General features: G+C 50.6%; 3 protein-coding genes across 3 annotated transcripts; all 3 read right to left on the bottom strand.

Moving 5' to 3' along the window:
* Window positions 1-688: 688 nt before the first annotated feature.
* On the bottom strand, window positions 689-2,395 carry LCP9604111_9720 (uncharacterized protein; the record flags this gene model as incomplete). The annotated part of the gene is made up of 4 exons (XM_039078006.1): window positions 689-871; window positions 926-1,034; window positions 1,094-2,217; window positions 2,276-2,395. 4 exons carry the CDS (start codon window positions 2,393-2,395, stop codon window positions 689-691), a joined length of 1,536 nt encoding a protein of 511 aa, XP_038924289.1.
* A 413-nt stretch (window positions 2,396-2,808) lies between these two features.
* LCP9604111_9719 (transcriptional regulator family TF) lies at window positions 2,809-3,486 on the bottom strand (the record flags this gene model as incomplete). Its single annotated transcript, XM_039078004.1, has 1 exon — window positions 2,809-3,486. The coding sequence occupies one exon, from the start codon at window positions 3,484-3,486 to the stop codon at window positions 2,809-2,811; it is 678 nt and encodes a 225-aa protein (XP_038924288.1).
* Window positions 3,487-5,061: 1,575 nt separating this feature from the next.
* LCP9604111_9718 (uncharacterized protein) lies at window positions 5,062-18,034 on the bottom strand (the record flags this gene model as incomplete). The annotated part of the gene is made up of 4 exons (XM_039078003.1): window positions 5,062-11,769; window positions 11,837-17,760; window positions 17,815-17,831; window positions 18,018-18,034. 4 exons carry the CDS (start codon window positions 18,032-18,034, stop codon window positions 5,062-5,064), a joined length of 12,666 nt encoding a protein of 4,221 aa, XP_038924287.1.

The raw sequence follows: 18,034 nt of genomic DNA, 5'->3' as shown, positions 1-18,034 counted from the left end.
GATGGTCATAGCGTTAGATAGATCAATATATCAAGTGTTCTTATGTCTCGTTAAGCTTAGTTCCTAGAATATTCTTTTGTACTCCGTACTCTATATGGAGTTCCACAACGGGGCCTAAGATGAACATGCTACTATTACCTATAGTGAACAAATAAAAAGCAAAAACATACAACAGTGAGGATTCGCTGGTGGTCACCCACCCAACTACTAACTCACCGGCGTGTGGCTTAAGTACGGCTGAGCGGACGGGAAGCCCTGTTTTCCACACCCTATGGTCGTATGTGCTAGACATACAACTAGAGAGAAATATATAATGCATGTAGTTTATGAGAGGGTCCTGCAAATTGTTGGCATACAACATTGTATGTTGTAGTCGAAAATCACGACTGGCACAGTCGTCTAACCTAATTAGGATAGGTCGATCTTGGCACTGTTATTTCATTACTCCGTACACTCCGGATAACATCAGCCACATAACGAGTACTTCCTTAATGATCTCGGCGGCCTAAGAGCGAAGGGACTGATTCTAACTTCTAATGCTGCGCAAAGCCCCCTCTTACTGGCTTATTGGCTTTTTGCATTTGATAATGACTCATTTCACAACAAACTTCCGGCATCATCCATCGCGCAACCTATGGAGTTTGCGTTTGGAAGTCCATCACATCGGCAACCCATGACGGCAAGCCGCCTAATGCAGCTGAGACTTGCCCGCCTTCTTACTTGTGGCGAGAGCACCGGCCAGGCCAAATTGAGAAGAGACACCGTTAATACGATGAGTTGAGTTCAGGTTCTTGACTACAACCATCTGGTAACAGGTGGCCATGCCTTCCCGAGAGGCGATAACGGACCAGGAGAGGAACAGCTCCCAGATCTAGGGCATGTTAGACTTCATGGAAAGTACTATGGTAGACGGGGGAAACCTTACTCTATACCATCTGGGGCCATATTTGGCCTTGATTGCGTCCACATTTCCAGTCCAGTTCCGGTACCATCTCCAGAGGGTACCGGAGTAATGAACACCGACAGTATCAATGCTGGTCATTGTCAGTAAGTGCACTTGCGAGGACAGTCCTAGAGCCCAAGTAAAACTCACCCCTTGAGTTCGAATCCAGCTTGTTCCAGACACTTGACATAGTACCACAGAGGAGTTGAAGCATCTGCGCCACGGAAGATGTACTTGTTCAAATACAGACCCCAAATGAAATCTTCGTACTGCCACGCCTGACGCAGACCTGAAAGCTGAACATACATAGCACCGTCGTCATTGAGCATATCATAACACTGGCGGAAGAACGTGGTAAGCTTCCGGATACCAACGTGCTCGCCCATTTCCAACTGCGTGATCTTGTCATATTTTGTCCGTGGAATATCGCGGTAGTCGAGGCAGAGAATACGACTCTGTTGTTCAGGAATCCCCGCCTTGCGGAGAGCGTCGTTGCCCCAAGCGGTTTGATTCTCCGCGATAGTAAGTCCGGTAACTTTAGCGCCGTAGTTGAGACTGGCAAATTTAGCGAAGGTTCCCCAGCCGCAGCCAATATCTAGCATGGTCTCGCCTTCCTTGAGGCCAATCTTCTCGCAGACGATGGCCATCTTGTTATCTTGCATTTCTTCGAGGGTCTCCTCCTTCTCCGGGTCTGAGATGATGCCGGAGGTATAGATCATGCGAGGGCCAAGAAACCAAGCATAGTGGTCGTTACCGCGATCATAGTTGGGACGGATCTGTTCCTCATCTTGGGCTTTGGTGTGGAAGATGATGTCCTTGAAAAAGGTGAAAAAGATGAACTTGAAGAGGTCCAAGGTAAAAGAGAAGTTCGCCCAGTCGTGACGGTATTCCATGACCTCAAGTGCGTCGCCGTTGAAATCCACCAAGCCGTCCAGGTACATTTCCGCAAATCGCTGGAGGGGAACTTTGTTCTTTCCGTGCCATTTCGCTTTATCCGCTTCGCGCTTGAAGGTCAAGTAATATTCAATGGGTCGGCCGGGTAGCTTGACTTTTTCGTTGGTGCGGGGGCTGCTGCTGGATTTCCAGGACCAGAATACAACCAAAAGAGGAAGGAAGAGAAGGATTAAAAGGAAGAAGAATGTCTTCTGACCTCCATTGAGCAGGTAGGTAAGAATTGTAGGAATTCCGACGAGGACGCCGCCTAGGAGAAGGTTCGAGAAGCTTTCATTTCCGGGGCCATCCGCGGGCAGCGGCGCATTGTGAATGGCTGGGAACTATTTGGAGAGATTAGCCAGGTTGAAGGCAGGAGGGAGGTCAATGGCATGAACACACGTTTGTCAGACCAATTCCACAGTCCTCTCCGGTCTGGAGCTTCGCAGGTTTGGCTGCAGGGGTCTTAATGAAGTCGATGTCGCCAGACAGCTCGACTTCGTTGACTCCTTTAGCACTCATTGTCGATTGTTCTCCTATATGCACAATCGAGGATGGGGAACGAGAAACCATGTATTAATCAAAGAGAAGACGGGAGGGGATATGGACATCGTGTTCGAGGGTATTATAGACCTGATAAACGCGGTAATCGATAAGAGTTAGGGTTCCACATGTGGGTCATCGGTCCCCGCGGGCCCCGTTAGTGTACACGTTGCAGGCACTCTCAGGTTCAAGTCTCACATTCCAAATGGGCTTGCTTTGTCAACAAGCGGACTGCTCTCAAAGACTTATTGGACCAACTTGTGAATTTCAATCAAGGCATAGAGACCGAAGAGGAAGCCCAGTCTGATGGGTTTTGGATCTCCACGACTTTTGTCCAGGTGCTTCGCCCGCCCATGGAAGTTTGATCCTCCATCTATTCCAGGTCGCAGTCTTTACCCCTTGCCCCGAATTGTGACAAGTCTATCGCGTTTAAGTGTCTTCGTAGCTTTTTTGCTTTTCGCCGAAAGAATTATTGCAATGCCTAAGTTGATCCCACGACGGCGCATGGTAGTTGCTAATCCATATGGCCCGAATACACGTCCACTCGGGTCATTCCAAAGCTGCCCAAGATGCAAAGCAGCCTGCAAGCAGTGCTGCATGTGAAATCTGTTGGACCGCAGGCCATCTAGGAGTGACTGTCGTTGTTCAGTTCGCAACATGCAGGAGCCTGCAATAACCAGAGGACCCTGGAATATAGCCTCATAAGGTGATCTAGTGGCCTGCTCTGCGTATAGCATGACATTGTCGATATGCTTCTGTACTTTCGCCAATGTTACAGTGTCATTTAATGCATCTGGGACCATTGCGGTCCTGAGATAGAGGAGGGTAGCCTCCCGGCAGAGATTGAGTGCTGTATCCCGTTGCGGCTGCGATTTCTGACCATTGACTGCAGAATCTGGAGGTTTATATTCTGTTATTCGGGCGTAGAGTGCTAGGTGCATCTCTAAGCTCGCCTGTGAAGGGGTTTTCTCTGTGAGACGTCGGGCGGCAAGAACTGCTATGTCGGGCAGAATTTCGAATAAGCCATCTGTGTCGCCGAAGACGACTCCCCATGTGTCGAAATGGTCCATTGTGCCGAGGATGCCGTCGACGAATGTGTCTTGAAGCACGGTTCGGCGATTGATAGAGCCGTAGGGGACGATATTGTTACTGAGAATTAAAAAGGATATATCTCCAACACAAATGCAAACAGGCGTCCGTTGTCATTGATGCTTGACGGTAACGAGCTGTTGGCTAATTGGATAATGATTTGGCGGCTTGCGCGGAGGTGGCTGAATATTGCCCCTTGGTCGTCTCCAGATAGCGTCTAGACATTGCATTAGTGAGCCTTTTGTGGACGCGAGGCCTAAGACCATGTGTTTACCTCGAAGAACGTTAGTATCATCAGTGTCAACAACATTCGGAGTGCCTGGGGTACATCGAATGCTGTCTGGTCTGAAATACGATCCCGAATTGTCCTTATCACGACCGAGTAATGTCTGTATATCGCGAGAGATACTTCGAGCCCAGGGTTTCGGGACTTCATATGGGCCCCACTAAGTGCTAGCAATGAATGCATGAGCAGCTCATCATTGCGGCACAGAGGTACAAGTAGAGTCACCGACGGGTTATTGCCGTCTGGAGAAAAGGAAGACAGAACGTTGGCCGTTTCAGTTATGTAATGTGTAAAGAGAAGGTTTGATGCCTGTGTAAGCGTTGAAGCTTTCGTTGGAGACACGGACGAAGCTGTGAGACTCGACCATTGAGCCGATGGGTCTCTGGGTGATGGGTCGAGCCGGTCTGGACTATTCTTATAACCTTGTGATGCAGCTTGGACTATCAATTTCTGAGACTTTGAGCGCGGACCAACAACCGGCCAGGCACATTGTAAGCTGTTTCGTGTGCATCCAACGCATTTTGGTTTTCTCTCATCGCATTTTTTCTTGCGCTGGCGAGATGTGAGACACCCTGTCACGGAGCGGAACCGGTGTTGTTTGGCAGGGGCTTGGCTCGTCCGGGGTGTCGTGGGCTCTGCGCCTGTCGAAAATGGCGCCAGCATGTTGTACACGCCATATGCCCTTGCAAAGCGGGATTTTGGGCTAAGCTGGTCTAGAACACAAGGGTTGAGAGAGGCAAGAAGTCGGCTGGATCGAAGTCTGTGTCGATCTGGGCGTGCGGCTTGAGGCCCCAACTCAATCCAGCTCCTCTTTTGTGGCGCCTTCTTATCTGTAGGGGCTCATGTGGATAACCCAATATCAATTCACACTCCAGTTCGGCGCCAGCGGAGCGGGGAACTCATGTATAGACCGCTTTCGACACCGCTCTATACCGTGCACTGTAAATTGAAGCTATTCCTATAGACCATACAAATCATCAGCTGGGCGTCAAGAACCACCTCCGACCGCACAAAATGGGAAATATGTATGGTGGGAATAGCTTCAATTTTTGGACTGAGTTCCAAGGTTAGACACTTTGCTTTTTAAGCCCGCTGTCATGATAATTCAGGTTATTTTGATTTCTGCTAGTCTATAATTCAGGCATGCTCAGTAATTAGGCCTGAAAAACCTGGCATTCGATCTTACAATTTTGCCCGCCGCACCCCCCTTTCCATATTCCTCCACTTATATACAAATTTACGGAATGCCGCTCGAAACAAGACAAGATCATCATGTGTGGATGCTAGCCACTCTTGCCAACTGGTACTGGGAATGCTTCGAGAACAACTGAACGGTACTAACCAGCTTGTCCAACAGGAACTCAACGCTGCGTTGATCCATGGTCTCCTCAGTAGCTGTGACCATAAGCTCAAGCTGAGATCCGTGCTCCACAGAAATGATACCCAGCTGACCGTGCGCCAGCTTGGAGCTGGCCCAGTCGCAACCAGACGACGAGCGAACACCGCCCATCTCGAAGGGCTCCGCAGATTCTTCGCTCTGGTGGTGCACAAGACAAGCCATTTTTGAGCCAGGTTGCCACTCTGTGCAAAATTCTGCGATTGCGTCAAACGATGCCTCGTCATGGGTAGTGATTGCTAACTGCTGTACCTGGACGTGATGCAAGAAATCCTCCACCGTCCAGTCAGGTTCAATTCTGATTCGAACGGGCAGATGATTCAAGCAGGGTCCAATGGCCGTATTCGCGCCCAAGGAACTTCCACGCCCGTGCACAACCTGACCTAAAATGATATCAGATCGCGCAGTTTCCTCAAAGAGGACCCATGAGAGAGCTGCTTTCACGAGCGTTGACACGGTCATGTCCGGTGCGAGAGAGGGCATTGCCACTTGGCGCCTCTCGACTATGTCATTGCCTGAGATTCTTGCCTTCCCAGTTTGATCAAGGGGGTCAAGGGCAGCGGACGGAGCACCTTGAAGATATCGTTGCCAGAATGAAATCTCGGCTTTGTTCAGATCGCCCATTCGCCTATAAGCGACATCCTTGAATTGTGCAGCCGGTGTGAGAGGCTCATTCTGATAGGCTTTTTTGATTGTCTCCCACAGCAACGGTATGGAGGCACCATCATACTGCGCATGAGATATGCGAAGAATCAAGGCAGAGCACTGTTTGATGCCACTAGTCACGAGAGTGAAGCTGACTGGCATTATACCCTGGGCTGTAGAGGGTGGATCCCTTTGCTCAGACTCTCGAGCAACATATGCCTCTGGATCATCACATTGAACAACATTTAGCACAGGCTCAACTTCCCGGAGGATCACCTGGAAGAACCGGCCATTGGCCTCTATGAATACCGTGCGTAGGATGCTGTGGTGAGTCACAACCTGCCTGCACGTGCTCTCCAGTCTATCGATTTCCAGGGCTGCTGGGAACACTTGTGCGATCGAGACTGGCGATGAATGGGTTATGTAAAAAACTTGGAATGGGAGCGCTGGGATGATGTCTTCCACATTATCTTTGACCAACGAAGGTCCCGCTGCGGAGTGCCAAGCAAAAAGTTCTGCATGCTCGTCATCTGTAATCAGAGAATAGGGTATATGGTGCTGCGAGGAAGAAGCTGCAGTCTGTATCCCATCTATGATATCGCTGGGGTTCAAGATGGTAGCATGCTCGACAACGCGCATTATAGTTTTCCACTGGAACAAACTCTCCACTGAATGCTCAATCCCGGCTGCCCGAGCCCTTGATGCGGCTTTGAGAGCCGAGATCGAATCACCCCCCAATTGGAAGAAGCTGTCCTCAGCACCAATATCATCGGCTGAAATACCGAGTATTTTCGCCCAGATGTGCTGCAATTCCCGCTGCGTTCCCATGGTGGGCATTCGCTTATCTGAAGGAGCTTCAGCGAACAATGACTCCAGCTGAACACGCGTTGCGCTCGCCGCTGAGTCTCTCAACCGCTTTCGGTCCACTTTGCCACTAGCGGTATGAGGTATCCGTCGAAGCGGCACGAAGGCAGACGGTACCATATAATCTGGAAGGATGTCGCCCAGTTGGCGTCTGACACTAGATATCTGGGCCGTAAAGTTGGTCGGGGCAACAATATCTAAGGAAGCGATAGACGAAATCGATACCGGTGACGCCATCTCAGCCGATTTCGAAGCGACAAAGACAACCAAACATTTGGAATTCATCGAAGCCATCGGAGTCACAATCTCCGCCACGATGTCCGTCAGATCTTCGGGCCAAATCTCCTGCAGTCGCTTCTCAACTTCTGCAAGCTCAAAGCGTTGACCTCGTAGCTTGACCTGGAGGTCCTTTCGTCCTACAAACGAGAGAGATCCGTCTTTTTCATAACGGACAAGGTCTCCAGTTCGATACACCCGGCCACCACTAGTGAGGCCAAGACGTTGCATCCATGTTGGACATGAGATAAAGTTTGTAGCTGTTTGGTCCGGACTGTTCAGATATCCGCGACCCACCAGAGGCCCTTGAAGAAGAAGCTCGCCCACAGCACCAATAGGAGCGACTCGGTGGGGATTCCGTGGGTCGGTCACCCAGCAGGCACCTGCAATCGGGAAACCGATATTTCCGCCTTGCGAGTTAAAGTCAATTGGGGACTGCACAGTAAACACGACCGTGCATTCTGCTGGACCGTAAACGGGCACGAGGCGTGCAAATGGCACCCACTGCTGGATGTCACTTGACCGAAGGGGTTCTCCACCAAGCATGATCGTTCGGAGTGATCCCAACTCATTTGGTGTCATTGCGCGCAATACACTGGGGGTTAAATGAGCATGAGATGGTTGTAGCCCTTTCAACGCCTCGGTCAGTCGGCCTCTCCGCTCAGCCTCTGTCAGGACGCAGATGCAAGCACCCGCAAGCAATGGACCGAGTATCTCCAAAATACTGACGTCGAAAGCATAGGAGGAGAAGTTAAGCACGCGGGAACCTGGGCCAATATCCATCAGACGAGAAACTTCCCTGGTCATTGTCATAAAAGAACCATCCTCAATCACAACACCCTTGGGTTTACCGGTTGAGCCAGATGTGAAAACCGCATAAAGAGCACGATCGGTACCAAAACGGGTCGTCTCACGATCTGGCATCGATGCGCACTCTGAGTCGATGCTCTGAGGCATGATGACGACATTGTGGAACAGCGCCTCAGCTTCCTGAAGATGCTCTGGCGATGTAAGTATGAAAGGAGGCTTTACCTCCTCGCAGATATTCCGAAGCCGCTCTTGTGGATGCGAGGTGTCAAGAAGGACGAAAGCTGCCCCTGCCTTGAGCACGGCCAACACCGCTACCACAGTCCAGCAGGACCGATCCAAGTATATTGGAACAAAGACCTCTGATGAGGCTCCCTGCAAACGCAGAAGGCCAGCGATGTTGCTCGAAAGAAGGTCTAGTTCCTTATAGGATAGGCTGAGGTTGGAAGACGAGACGGCTATGCGCAATGGTTGCCTCTCACAATGCTGGGAAATCACATCAGTGACCGATAACGGACATCGTGACGGGAATCCAATGTTCCAGGCTTGCAGCTGCTGGATACCTTTGTCATTCAGTGTAGCAATTTCGTGCACCAGTCTTCCTGGATGATGGTGCACCTGCTGCAAGATGTGGCTGAATTGATCTAGCATATGTTCCACTTGCCATGGTGGAGTGACACGCTCATCAGTGGACATGGCAACAGTCACCAGATTTGGCTTGAGCATAACGGCTAGCTGGATGGCATATGTATTTGACGCAGCATCCCCGGACGATGTTCCCATGGGCTCCATGGGATCATTGGCGGTGCCCAAGTTTTCAACCTCTCCTCTCCCCTCCACAAGAAGGGTTTGGAACGAACAGGCCTGCTTGGCCTCCGTTCCTATGGCAGCAATCTCAGACAGCCCAACTTGCTCGAATGGAATGAGCTGTACTGTGCGCTCCTGCAGATCTCTTAGGGCATGTGAGACGGTCGCATTATCATCGATTTGCACGCGCAAAGGAAGCGTGGCAATTGTCGGACCGGCCATGCCCTCAATTCCATTCACAGATGCTGCTCGGCCAGGAGACACAATGCCAAATACCACATCGTCATTACTCTGGTAATGGGACTGAACAAGAGCCCACGCGAAACGAATGGCGGTGGTTCGACTGACACATTCATCCATCACTGGGCCGGTCTCAATTGTTCGTACCGTCTGCTTTGAAGCTTGAGGCCGGTATGATGCGGACGGAAGTGCGGGAAATCGCTCGGCCGTCAGTCCATGGAATTCGCGACGCCAGTGTTCGAGCGCGTCTTTCTGTTGGGACATGGAATATTTGATAAATTCTTTGAATGGAGTCATGTCGGAGGGTGATAATGCCTGGCCCTGATAGGCCTGTTGTGCACGATGCACAAGCAGAGGCAGTGACCAAGAGTCATACAGAGCATGATGAATGGTGATAATCAGGTCCAGTCGCTGAGCCATATTGGAATCATCGCTCATGACTGGGACGACTTCAAACTGCACCAGTGGCTGACCTAGAAGAACGTTCCAGTTCAACTTTTTGTGTTCCTCCATGCCCCCCGAGATCCAGTGAAGCTCGCTGTTCTGTACCAGGACCTGCATGAAGCCAAACTCCGACTGAATGAATCGCGTACGCAGAATTCCGTTGTGTTCTGCTACGGTCTGCCAAGCGGTCTTCAATAAAGACAGATCAATACCTGGCCCTAAACGGAAGCGATGGTATGCGATATATGACCCGGGACGCTCCGCTGTCAAAGCTACCATACCGGCCTGCAATGCGGTACAGGGGTATACGTCCGCGATTTGCTCAATCGGAAGACTGCATTGTTCCATTGCCTGCGATTTCAATTCTTCCCGGTTATTTGCGGGGAGTATTGAGAATGGAGGCACAGGATCATCCAATTCCTTTGGTTTGGAGTTTGGCCGTTCCTTTGGCCCCGGAAGCGCGCAATTCAGTGCGAGGTCGCTAAGCTTGGGGTGCAGGAAGATATCCGAGACACCTAGTTGAATGCCTTGATCGCTAGCTGTGGCAGCCAGCCTCATTGCTGCGATCGAGTCTCCACCCAAGCGGAAGAAGTTGTCGTCGGGTCCGACTGTCTCCGCAGGGCGAGCCAGCACTTCAGCCCAGCAAGTTTGCAATGCAAGTTCGCCCTTTGTCATTTCTCTCAACTGTCGTAGGTGGTGACTGGTCGCCTTTTGGCCAATCTGGGATCGTAGCGCTTGGGATGCTGCGTGTCGCAGTTCTTTTCGGTCAATCTTTCCATTCACCAATCGTGGTACCTGGTAAACAGGAATGAATGCCGATGGAATAAGAGAAGCTGGGACATCTGCCCGAAGACGTGATTGCATCTGCTCCACGGCCGCCTCGAAGGCTTGAACATCGCCACTGTCTTCTGGTTGAACAATAGAAGCTACCAAGTGTGCATCTTTGGGACCATTTAGTGCGATCAAATCTGCAAAGACTTCGGGGTCGTTGGTAGGGAAGCACTGCTGAACATGGTGCTCAACCTCAGCAAGTTCAATACGCTGTCCACGCAGCTTGACTTGGCGGTCTTTCCGTCCCATGTATTGTATAGATCCATCCACAAGACGTCTCACAAGGTCACCCGTTCGATACAAGACGCCTTTTCTGGACGCACGGATGTTGGATAACCAAATGGGATATGGGACAAATGCCGCTGCCATAGCCTCCGGACGATTAACGTAACCGCGACCGACAATAGGACCATCGATGAGTAATTCTCCGACAGCACCCACAGGCACGAGCTTCTCTGGCTTGTTTGGATGGGCCACCCATGCGACACAACCAGCAGGGTATCCAATGTTTGATTCATCCTGTGAGAGGTATTGCGGTGAAGGCTGGGCCGCGGCAATGACAGAGCATTCCGAAGGACCGTAGGCATTCATCAAGCGTACATGCGATGACCAGCGACGAACATCGTCCTTCGTCATGCCCTCTCCACCAAGCACAAGTGTTTCCAAGGTCGAAACATGCTGCGGATTTAGAATGCGTGCCACAGAAGGGGTCAGTAACGCCCAATTCACTTGCATCTCGCGGATTGTATGGCCCAGTCTCTGATTTCGGTCTGTATCGGAGGGAATGCAGATACAGCCGCCGACCAAAAGCGTGTCGATCATTTCCACAATGCTGGCATCAAAAGCGTAGGAGGCAAATTGGATGACCCGGGCGTTTCTATCAAGACGAAGTACCTGGGTATGTGCGGCCGATGCTGACAGGAATGACTGGTGCTCGATGACGCTTGCCTTTGGCCTACCCGTTGATCCAGACGTGAAAACAGCATATGCGGCGGACTTTGGATTGGTCGCCGATGGGATAATGTCTTTTCGAATCCCCGAATGAGACTTTTGGCTGAGTTCCTCCACGATGATGGGATTTGGCGCCAGATTGGCTGCAAGTTCAAGGTACCTCGATGAGGTGATGATTACTGGACACTGGAAGTCCACTTGCACCATCTCTTGCAGTCTCTCTGCTGGATGCGATGGGTCAAGCAAGATGAATGCTCCACCTGCCTTCATGATAGCGATTATGGCAACAATTGTCCATCGGGATCTCTCACGGCATACAGGCACAAATACCTCGGGGCCGACACCAAGCAGTACCAGGTCCGTAGCCAATAGTGATGATAGGAAGTCGAGGGTCTCATATGTGAACTGACCATCCCAGGAATCGACTGCAGGGGATGAGGGTTGCGCCGTCGTCATTCGTTGTATGTCAGTGTGAATACAAGATCGCACAGTTTGCGGTAGGTTGTAATTGAAACGAAGCATTTGACTCTGATTCTTCCCCATTGATAAGTTGATGTCGCTTAGGTTTATGATCGTGGGATCAATTAGCTGCTGGACGATGTGACAAAAGGTGTCGGCCACCAATTCAGCCTGGGCTTCAGCCACAGCGTGCGTCCAGTATGTCAAATCACAATCGATGGTCTTTTCACGCGAGGTGATATTGATCGTGAGGTCATACTGTGTTTTTGTGAGTTACTTCGTTCTGAATGAAAGTTTTTGGGGGTTAGACAGTATCCTCACATACCTCAGTTGAATCAATCCCATCTTCCGGTTGCAATTTAATCTTTTCAGACTTATCAGTAAATAAATTTCCGGCGTCCTTTTGTAATGACATCGCGGTATTGAACAAAGGTTGACCGGAGCGCCTCAAAGAATGCATGACCTCTGCCAAAGAGCAATGTTGGTGATCGAGACTTTGGGCATAGGCCGCATGATTTTCGGCAAGCGTTGAGAGAACTGATGAATCATCAGCCAAAGATAGGCGACAAATCAACAAATTGATTAAAGGTCCAGAGATGTCGTGCGCATCTTGGACTGGTATATCACGACAAGCATTCAGATACCCGAAGCATACAGACTCGCTTCCTGTGTATGCACGAAGAACAACACCCCAAGCGACCTGAAGCAAACTGGAAATGGTGATACCGTGATCCCGGCAGAATGAGGAGAGATCTTGTCCAATACTCATGGAGAATGGCAACGATTTCAGAAAGCTTGGGGCGGTTGCATGCTCTTTCAGTCCAAGAGATGGAAAAACACATGGGTGAACATCAGTCAGGTATTCCTTCCAATATGATTCCGAGGCCCTATGGTCCCGAGTCTTCAGATAACTCAGGTACCTGCTATAGCTGCCCGCAGACTCGGCGTCTAGTGTCCCATTGCATGCTTGGTGGAATTCAGACAGTAGTCTTTGCTCAGTGATACCGTCAACAAGAATGTGGTGAATAGCCAGCTGGCAGTAAGCCCCACCATCAGGCTCAATTGCGACCGTGAGCTGATGTGGTGGGCGACCCTTCGTGTTTGATGATTTTGGATTCAACAAGAACTCATCCGAAAGAGACGGAACTTGGCCCTCCGCGCGCAATTCCGATCCCGACAATACCTTGATGTTTGCCTCACAAGTCCTCAGAACTACCTGGACAGGATGACCGTGCCCTTTAACACCATCGGCGAAGACAGTGCGCAAGATGGGTTGACGATCAACAACCTGCTGCCATGCTTGCTTTACTTGATTGGTATCGAGTGAGGAGTTGGCTGACGTTGGGTGCAGAGACCACCGGATGTGCGACCAGTATACTTGAGGGTTTCTTAATTGGCTCAACCACATGCCGAGTTGAATGGGCGAGCAAGGGAACATATCTTCGATTCCAGACGGAGATACATCAAATCGGCCTGAGACTTGATGGAGTAGGCTGTGAAGGTGCTCTTCGCTTGCAAGTGATAGCAACGGAAAATCGACAGCGGCGAGTTGCTGTTCCTGCTGCAGCTCCATGGGGAGTTCCTCAAGGGTTTGTTGGCAATTGCTGATCCATTGATCTAGTCGGTCCTGGTGTTGTAATTGTTGATTATAGATGAAGGACAAGTTGAGGGAGCCGTTCATGACGGTTGCGTTCACATCAATGAGAGCCATGCGCGGCAAATCGGCTGCCATGGGGAGAAGGGAGTCATCCTGGACTGATGTCATCTGAAGAAGGGCACCTGGTCGCTCAAATTGTTGGAAAAGACCGGTGTAGTTGAAAAGAATCTCCATTGGGGAATGACTCTTGAATTTTTCCGGTCCTTCAGGGTGGAGGAATCGTGACGCAAAATATGCCCATCCGTTCGTGGATATGCTGCGGCGGCCATCTTTTGTCATTTGCAAGATCCTCCTGACGTTGTCCTCTTTCTTAACATCCAAAAATAAAGGTGCAATAGTGGTGAACCATCCAACTGTGCGGGATATATCAATTTCCGGATCCCATGGCTCTCTTCCATGCCCCTCGCTGAACATGGTGGGTGCAGGTCGATTTTCAAAGGCCTGAACAAAGGCGTAAAGTACGGCTGCTTGGATTATTTCCACTGGCTGAGTATGAAATGCGCCATTTGCAGCACCAATTATTGCCTCTGTTGTTTCCCGCGATACCGTGATGGTTCGTCGCGTTGCATCCGCCCAGGTATTCGAACCCAGGCTAGCCTCTGGGCCCCAATAGTCCATTGAAGGACGTGGTATTTCTGTCCTCAACGTTTCACTCGGATCAAGAGACTGCTGGGCATAGCTTTGTTGAAGCCGGGACCATTGTTGGAATGATATGGATAGGGGTTGTATCGTACGGCCCGTGTTGAGGATGTCTTCCAGGTCTTGCAGAAGGACCCGCCATGACACGAGATCAATCACAAGATGATGGGCCATCAACCCCAAGAACTGCTCCCCGGCATCCGTAGTGATAACGTCAACAACAATCATCACTCCCTGAACGATATCAAGCGTGTTCTGGCTGATTGAAAAAATCTTCTGCAAGGCTTTACGGTCATTCATAGACGGCACTCGATGCTCTCTAAACCGAAGGCTTCTAGACACATCAGGGCCAATAATCTGTCCCCATTGGCCATCCGCTCGTTTTTCAAAACGGGCGCGGAGCATTGAATGAGTTGCAACAATCTTCTCAATCGCCCGTTTAATCTCAGGAGGTGGAAGTGGTGTGTCGAGCCGGAGAATGAACTCAAGAGTAAACTTGTTGTGACCATCGGGCACTCGCTCAAAGAAGAGCTTCTGGATCGGAGAGAGTTCAAACCACACCTCGGTTTGGTCATCCTCCGCGGCTGAGGCAAAAGACACAGATCCAGAATCTTGGATCCTTTCTGCCAGTTGTCTGATGCTTGGGAACCGGAAGATATCAGCAACAGCTACTTTGAGTCCGACGGTGCGACATCCTGCAGCAACTTGCATCGCGCTGACTGAATCCCCTCCCAGACGAAAGAAGCTTTCTGTAGTTCCAATTTCTTCAACAGTCCGATTTAGTGTATTGGCCCAGATCTGTTGAAGTTTTTCCTCGCGAGAAGTTGACGGCGCCTCCGGTTGAATTTTCACAGCTCGATATGCCTTCATCTGCTCCAGGGACAGCTTATTGGCGTGCTCCTGGATGGAACGTCGATTGGTCTTCCCAGATGGCGTCAGAGGTACATGCGATAGAGGTAGGTAAAACCGTGGAATCATGAAAGATGGTAGAACATCCGACATGCTAGTCTCTGCTGCAGCACAAGCTTCACGAAACTCGTCGGTTGGAGGAAGGAACTCGACTTGATGACTGCCGTCATCATCTGGAGGCGACGCTGGGAGACATATAAACGCTATCAGCAATGCCTCGGGTCGATGTTCATTGGCACTGTTGCGAGGAAACGACCGGCGAACATCTGCGAGGGTCTGGCTGGCTTTCGGAAATGCTCTATGAAGATGGTACTCAATGTCCGCCAGTTCCAAGCGCTGTCCATGTAGCTTGACTTGGGTATCCTTCCGTCCAAGATATCGGAAACTACCATCTCCGGTAGCTTGCACCAAATCTCCGCTTTTGTACAATTTTCCGGATGGAGGGGAGCCAAATTGCAAGCGCCAGGGAGGTGCTTCAACAAAGACCCGGGCCGTCTGCTCGAGATTTGATAGATAACCCTTGCCAACGATCGGTCCTTCTATTAATAGTTCTCCAGTGCAGCCCAGTGGCATGAGCACCCGATGATCTTCCGGGTGAACAACCCATCCAGATCCACCTGTGCTAAATCCTATATTTGCTGGATCGTTGCTCTTGAGGTTTGGTTGGACACTGAACACTGCTGAGCATTCCGCTGGGCCGTACGCGTTTCCAACGTGCACAAAAGGCTCCCAGCGGAGAACATCGCTAGCCAAAACTGCTTCTCCGACAAACATCAAAACCTTCAAGGACTTAAGACTATCAGGACTAATAATGCGAGTGACACTGGGCGTCAAGCATGCAACGTCCACTTCAAAGCGGTTCATAGATTCCACAAGATGACCGTGACAGTCGTCCGTTGACGGAATGCAAACACAGCCTCCTTGGATCAGTGTACTGAGATGTTCGATAATGCAAGAATCGAACGCTGGAGAGGCAAATTGTAGCACACGCGACTCTGGTGTGAAGTGGTATGGCTTGCCATGCGCCACAGAACTTGACGCAAAGCCTTCGTGGTGAACAATTACACCTTTGGGTGTACCTGTGGACCCAGAGGTGAATGTCAGATAGACGGGGTCTTGTGGGCTGATCGCCGACCTCTGAGATGAGCTATTGCACTGCACCTGCTCCGGGTCAAAAGTATCCACGTTGAGCAACGCTTGAACGCCAAGCTCGGCCGCCAGAGCGATATGCCAGCCGCAAGTCAATACCAGGGGAGCTGCAACAGCTTCACACATATTCCGTAACCGGGACTGTGGGTGTGATGGCTCTAGCAGCACAAAGGCAGCACCGGATTTCATCACAGCAAGCATGGCAACGGCCATCCACTTGGTTTTTCCCAAGAGAAGAGGCACAAATGACCCAGGGCCAACACGATGCCAGGAAAGATGGTCAGCCAATGCTGAAGACAAGTCATCGAGGACTTGATATGAGTAGCTGCCATCCCAGCTACTGATGGCCGGGGCAAAGGGCTGTTGTCGTGTGCGGCTTTCAATCAGAGAATGGACACACGGGATGACATCAGGGCGCTTGGTCAAGATGTTCTGTCGACGCAGATCGCTCAAATCTTCGGGGCTCACGGCACTGATGTTGGAAAGTGTGAGGCCCGGCTTAGTGTCGATCTGCTCGTAAATATGAATGAATTGGGAGAGAATCCGCTCCATTTGACAGACCTCGGTTGCTGCCGGATCAAAAGAAGCCTCAATCCACATTGTCACGGCTGAGGGGCGACATCGTAGGACCAGAGGATACATATCATACGCCACTTGGGTCGATCGACTCTGGGAGAATATATCGGGAAGTTGATGGCCATCTCGAGGCTCGACTGAGAGCAGCGTCTGGAAATGACATGCTGCCGCTGGCCCAGGTCCAAGGCGAAGCAGATTTTGCAATCCGACATGTTCGAACTCCATCGATGCTGCCCATTCGTCCTGTACTTCAATCAAAGCATCTGCAACGGTATTCTTCCCGCACAGCTTGATGCGCACCGGTACGCTGGCGAGTGCAGGCCCGCTCAAGTCCTGTACGCCGGCAACAGATACTGCACGACCCGCGTTGACTGCTCCAAATAATGTATCGTCAGAGCCAGTGTAGACAGATTGCAGGATAGCCCACGCCAACCGAATCTTGGTGCCAACGGTGCTTGAGGAACCACTGCCAGATTGAATGCTAAAGGACCTTTCCAGCCGCTCGGTTGGTCTGGCAGAATGACCCACAGTGGGTAGTTGAGGAAATGCCACCATCGTGGCCTCGTGTGCATCACGGAACATAGATCTCCAGAAATCATTGGCTTTGTCTTGAGTCTGCTGTACATGGTCCACTAGTGGCCGAAAGGGGTGGAAAGCCAGTTCCTCGTCTCTGTAAGCGGCGTCGGCTTGGCGCAACAGCAATGCCATCGACCAGTGGTCGCAGATGGAATGGTGAATGATCACTTTCAGCTTATATTCGGTGACATTGAAGAAGAAATATGCCAGTGGAGCCCCTGCTCTCCAGGAAGGACTGCTGATCTCACCGTTGATGCCGTCGTCGGTCTCCTGCACCTGCCATGGAATTGATCCTCGCACTACTGCCTGCATACAGCCGCGCTGGCTAGTGGGAATCATGCGAGTCCTCAATATCGGGTTGGCTTGGGCTGTTGTAATCCAGGCCTCCTGCAGCTTATGGTGGTCGATCTCTCGTGGCAGATGGTATTCGTGCTCGATGGTGTATGCTCTTGGATCCTTGAAAGTGAGGGCTATCATTGCTTCCTGGAGAGCGGTGCAGGGGTATACATCTTCAATCTCTTCCAGAGAGCAGTGACATTGATCGGCAACTTGTCGCCAAATTTCATCTACCTCATTCTCCTCTTCAGTCGATGGGGACGGAATAAAGGTGCCTTTTTTGAACGAGATCAATGTTTCCTCTAATGAATCTCCCGGTGGAGTGATAACACCCGTGGCAGGCATATCTGTTGATGGTCTCATACTGTGTTCGAGGTGCTGAATACCCATAATTTCAAGTCTCTTTGCTTCCCAGTCGATTAGGAAATATCGCTCTCTTTTTGGGGTCTATATTCACTTACCTGTTCCACTCAATTGTCTCTTGTGTTATTCCAGGTTTTTTCCACGCACGATGGATACTATCGGTATTGTTACTTTCCTATGGGAATAGGGGGTTTGTAATTGGCAACCAAGAGGCGAGTTCGAATGAGAATTATAGAATATCGACATCCACGGTACCTAGTGCTACCTACACCTCAGAGTAATCACGTTATGGGCTCCATACAGGCACAGGATAAACAT

Source organism: Penicillium roqueforti (assembly GCF_015533775.1).
Source record: "Penicillium roqueforti strain LCP96 04111 chromosome Unknown scaffold_66, whole genome shotgun sequence".
In the NCBI taxonomy this organism is placed as follows: Eukaryota; Fungi; Ascomycota; class Eurotiomycetes; order Eurotiales; family Aspergillaceae; genus Penicillium; species Penicillium roqueforti.
Note: the sequence above shows the minus strand (reverse complement) of the source record. Positions and strands in the feature narration are given on the sequence as shown.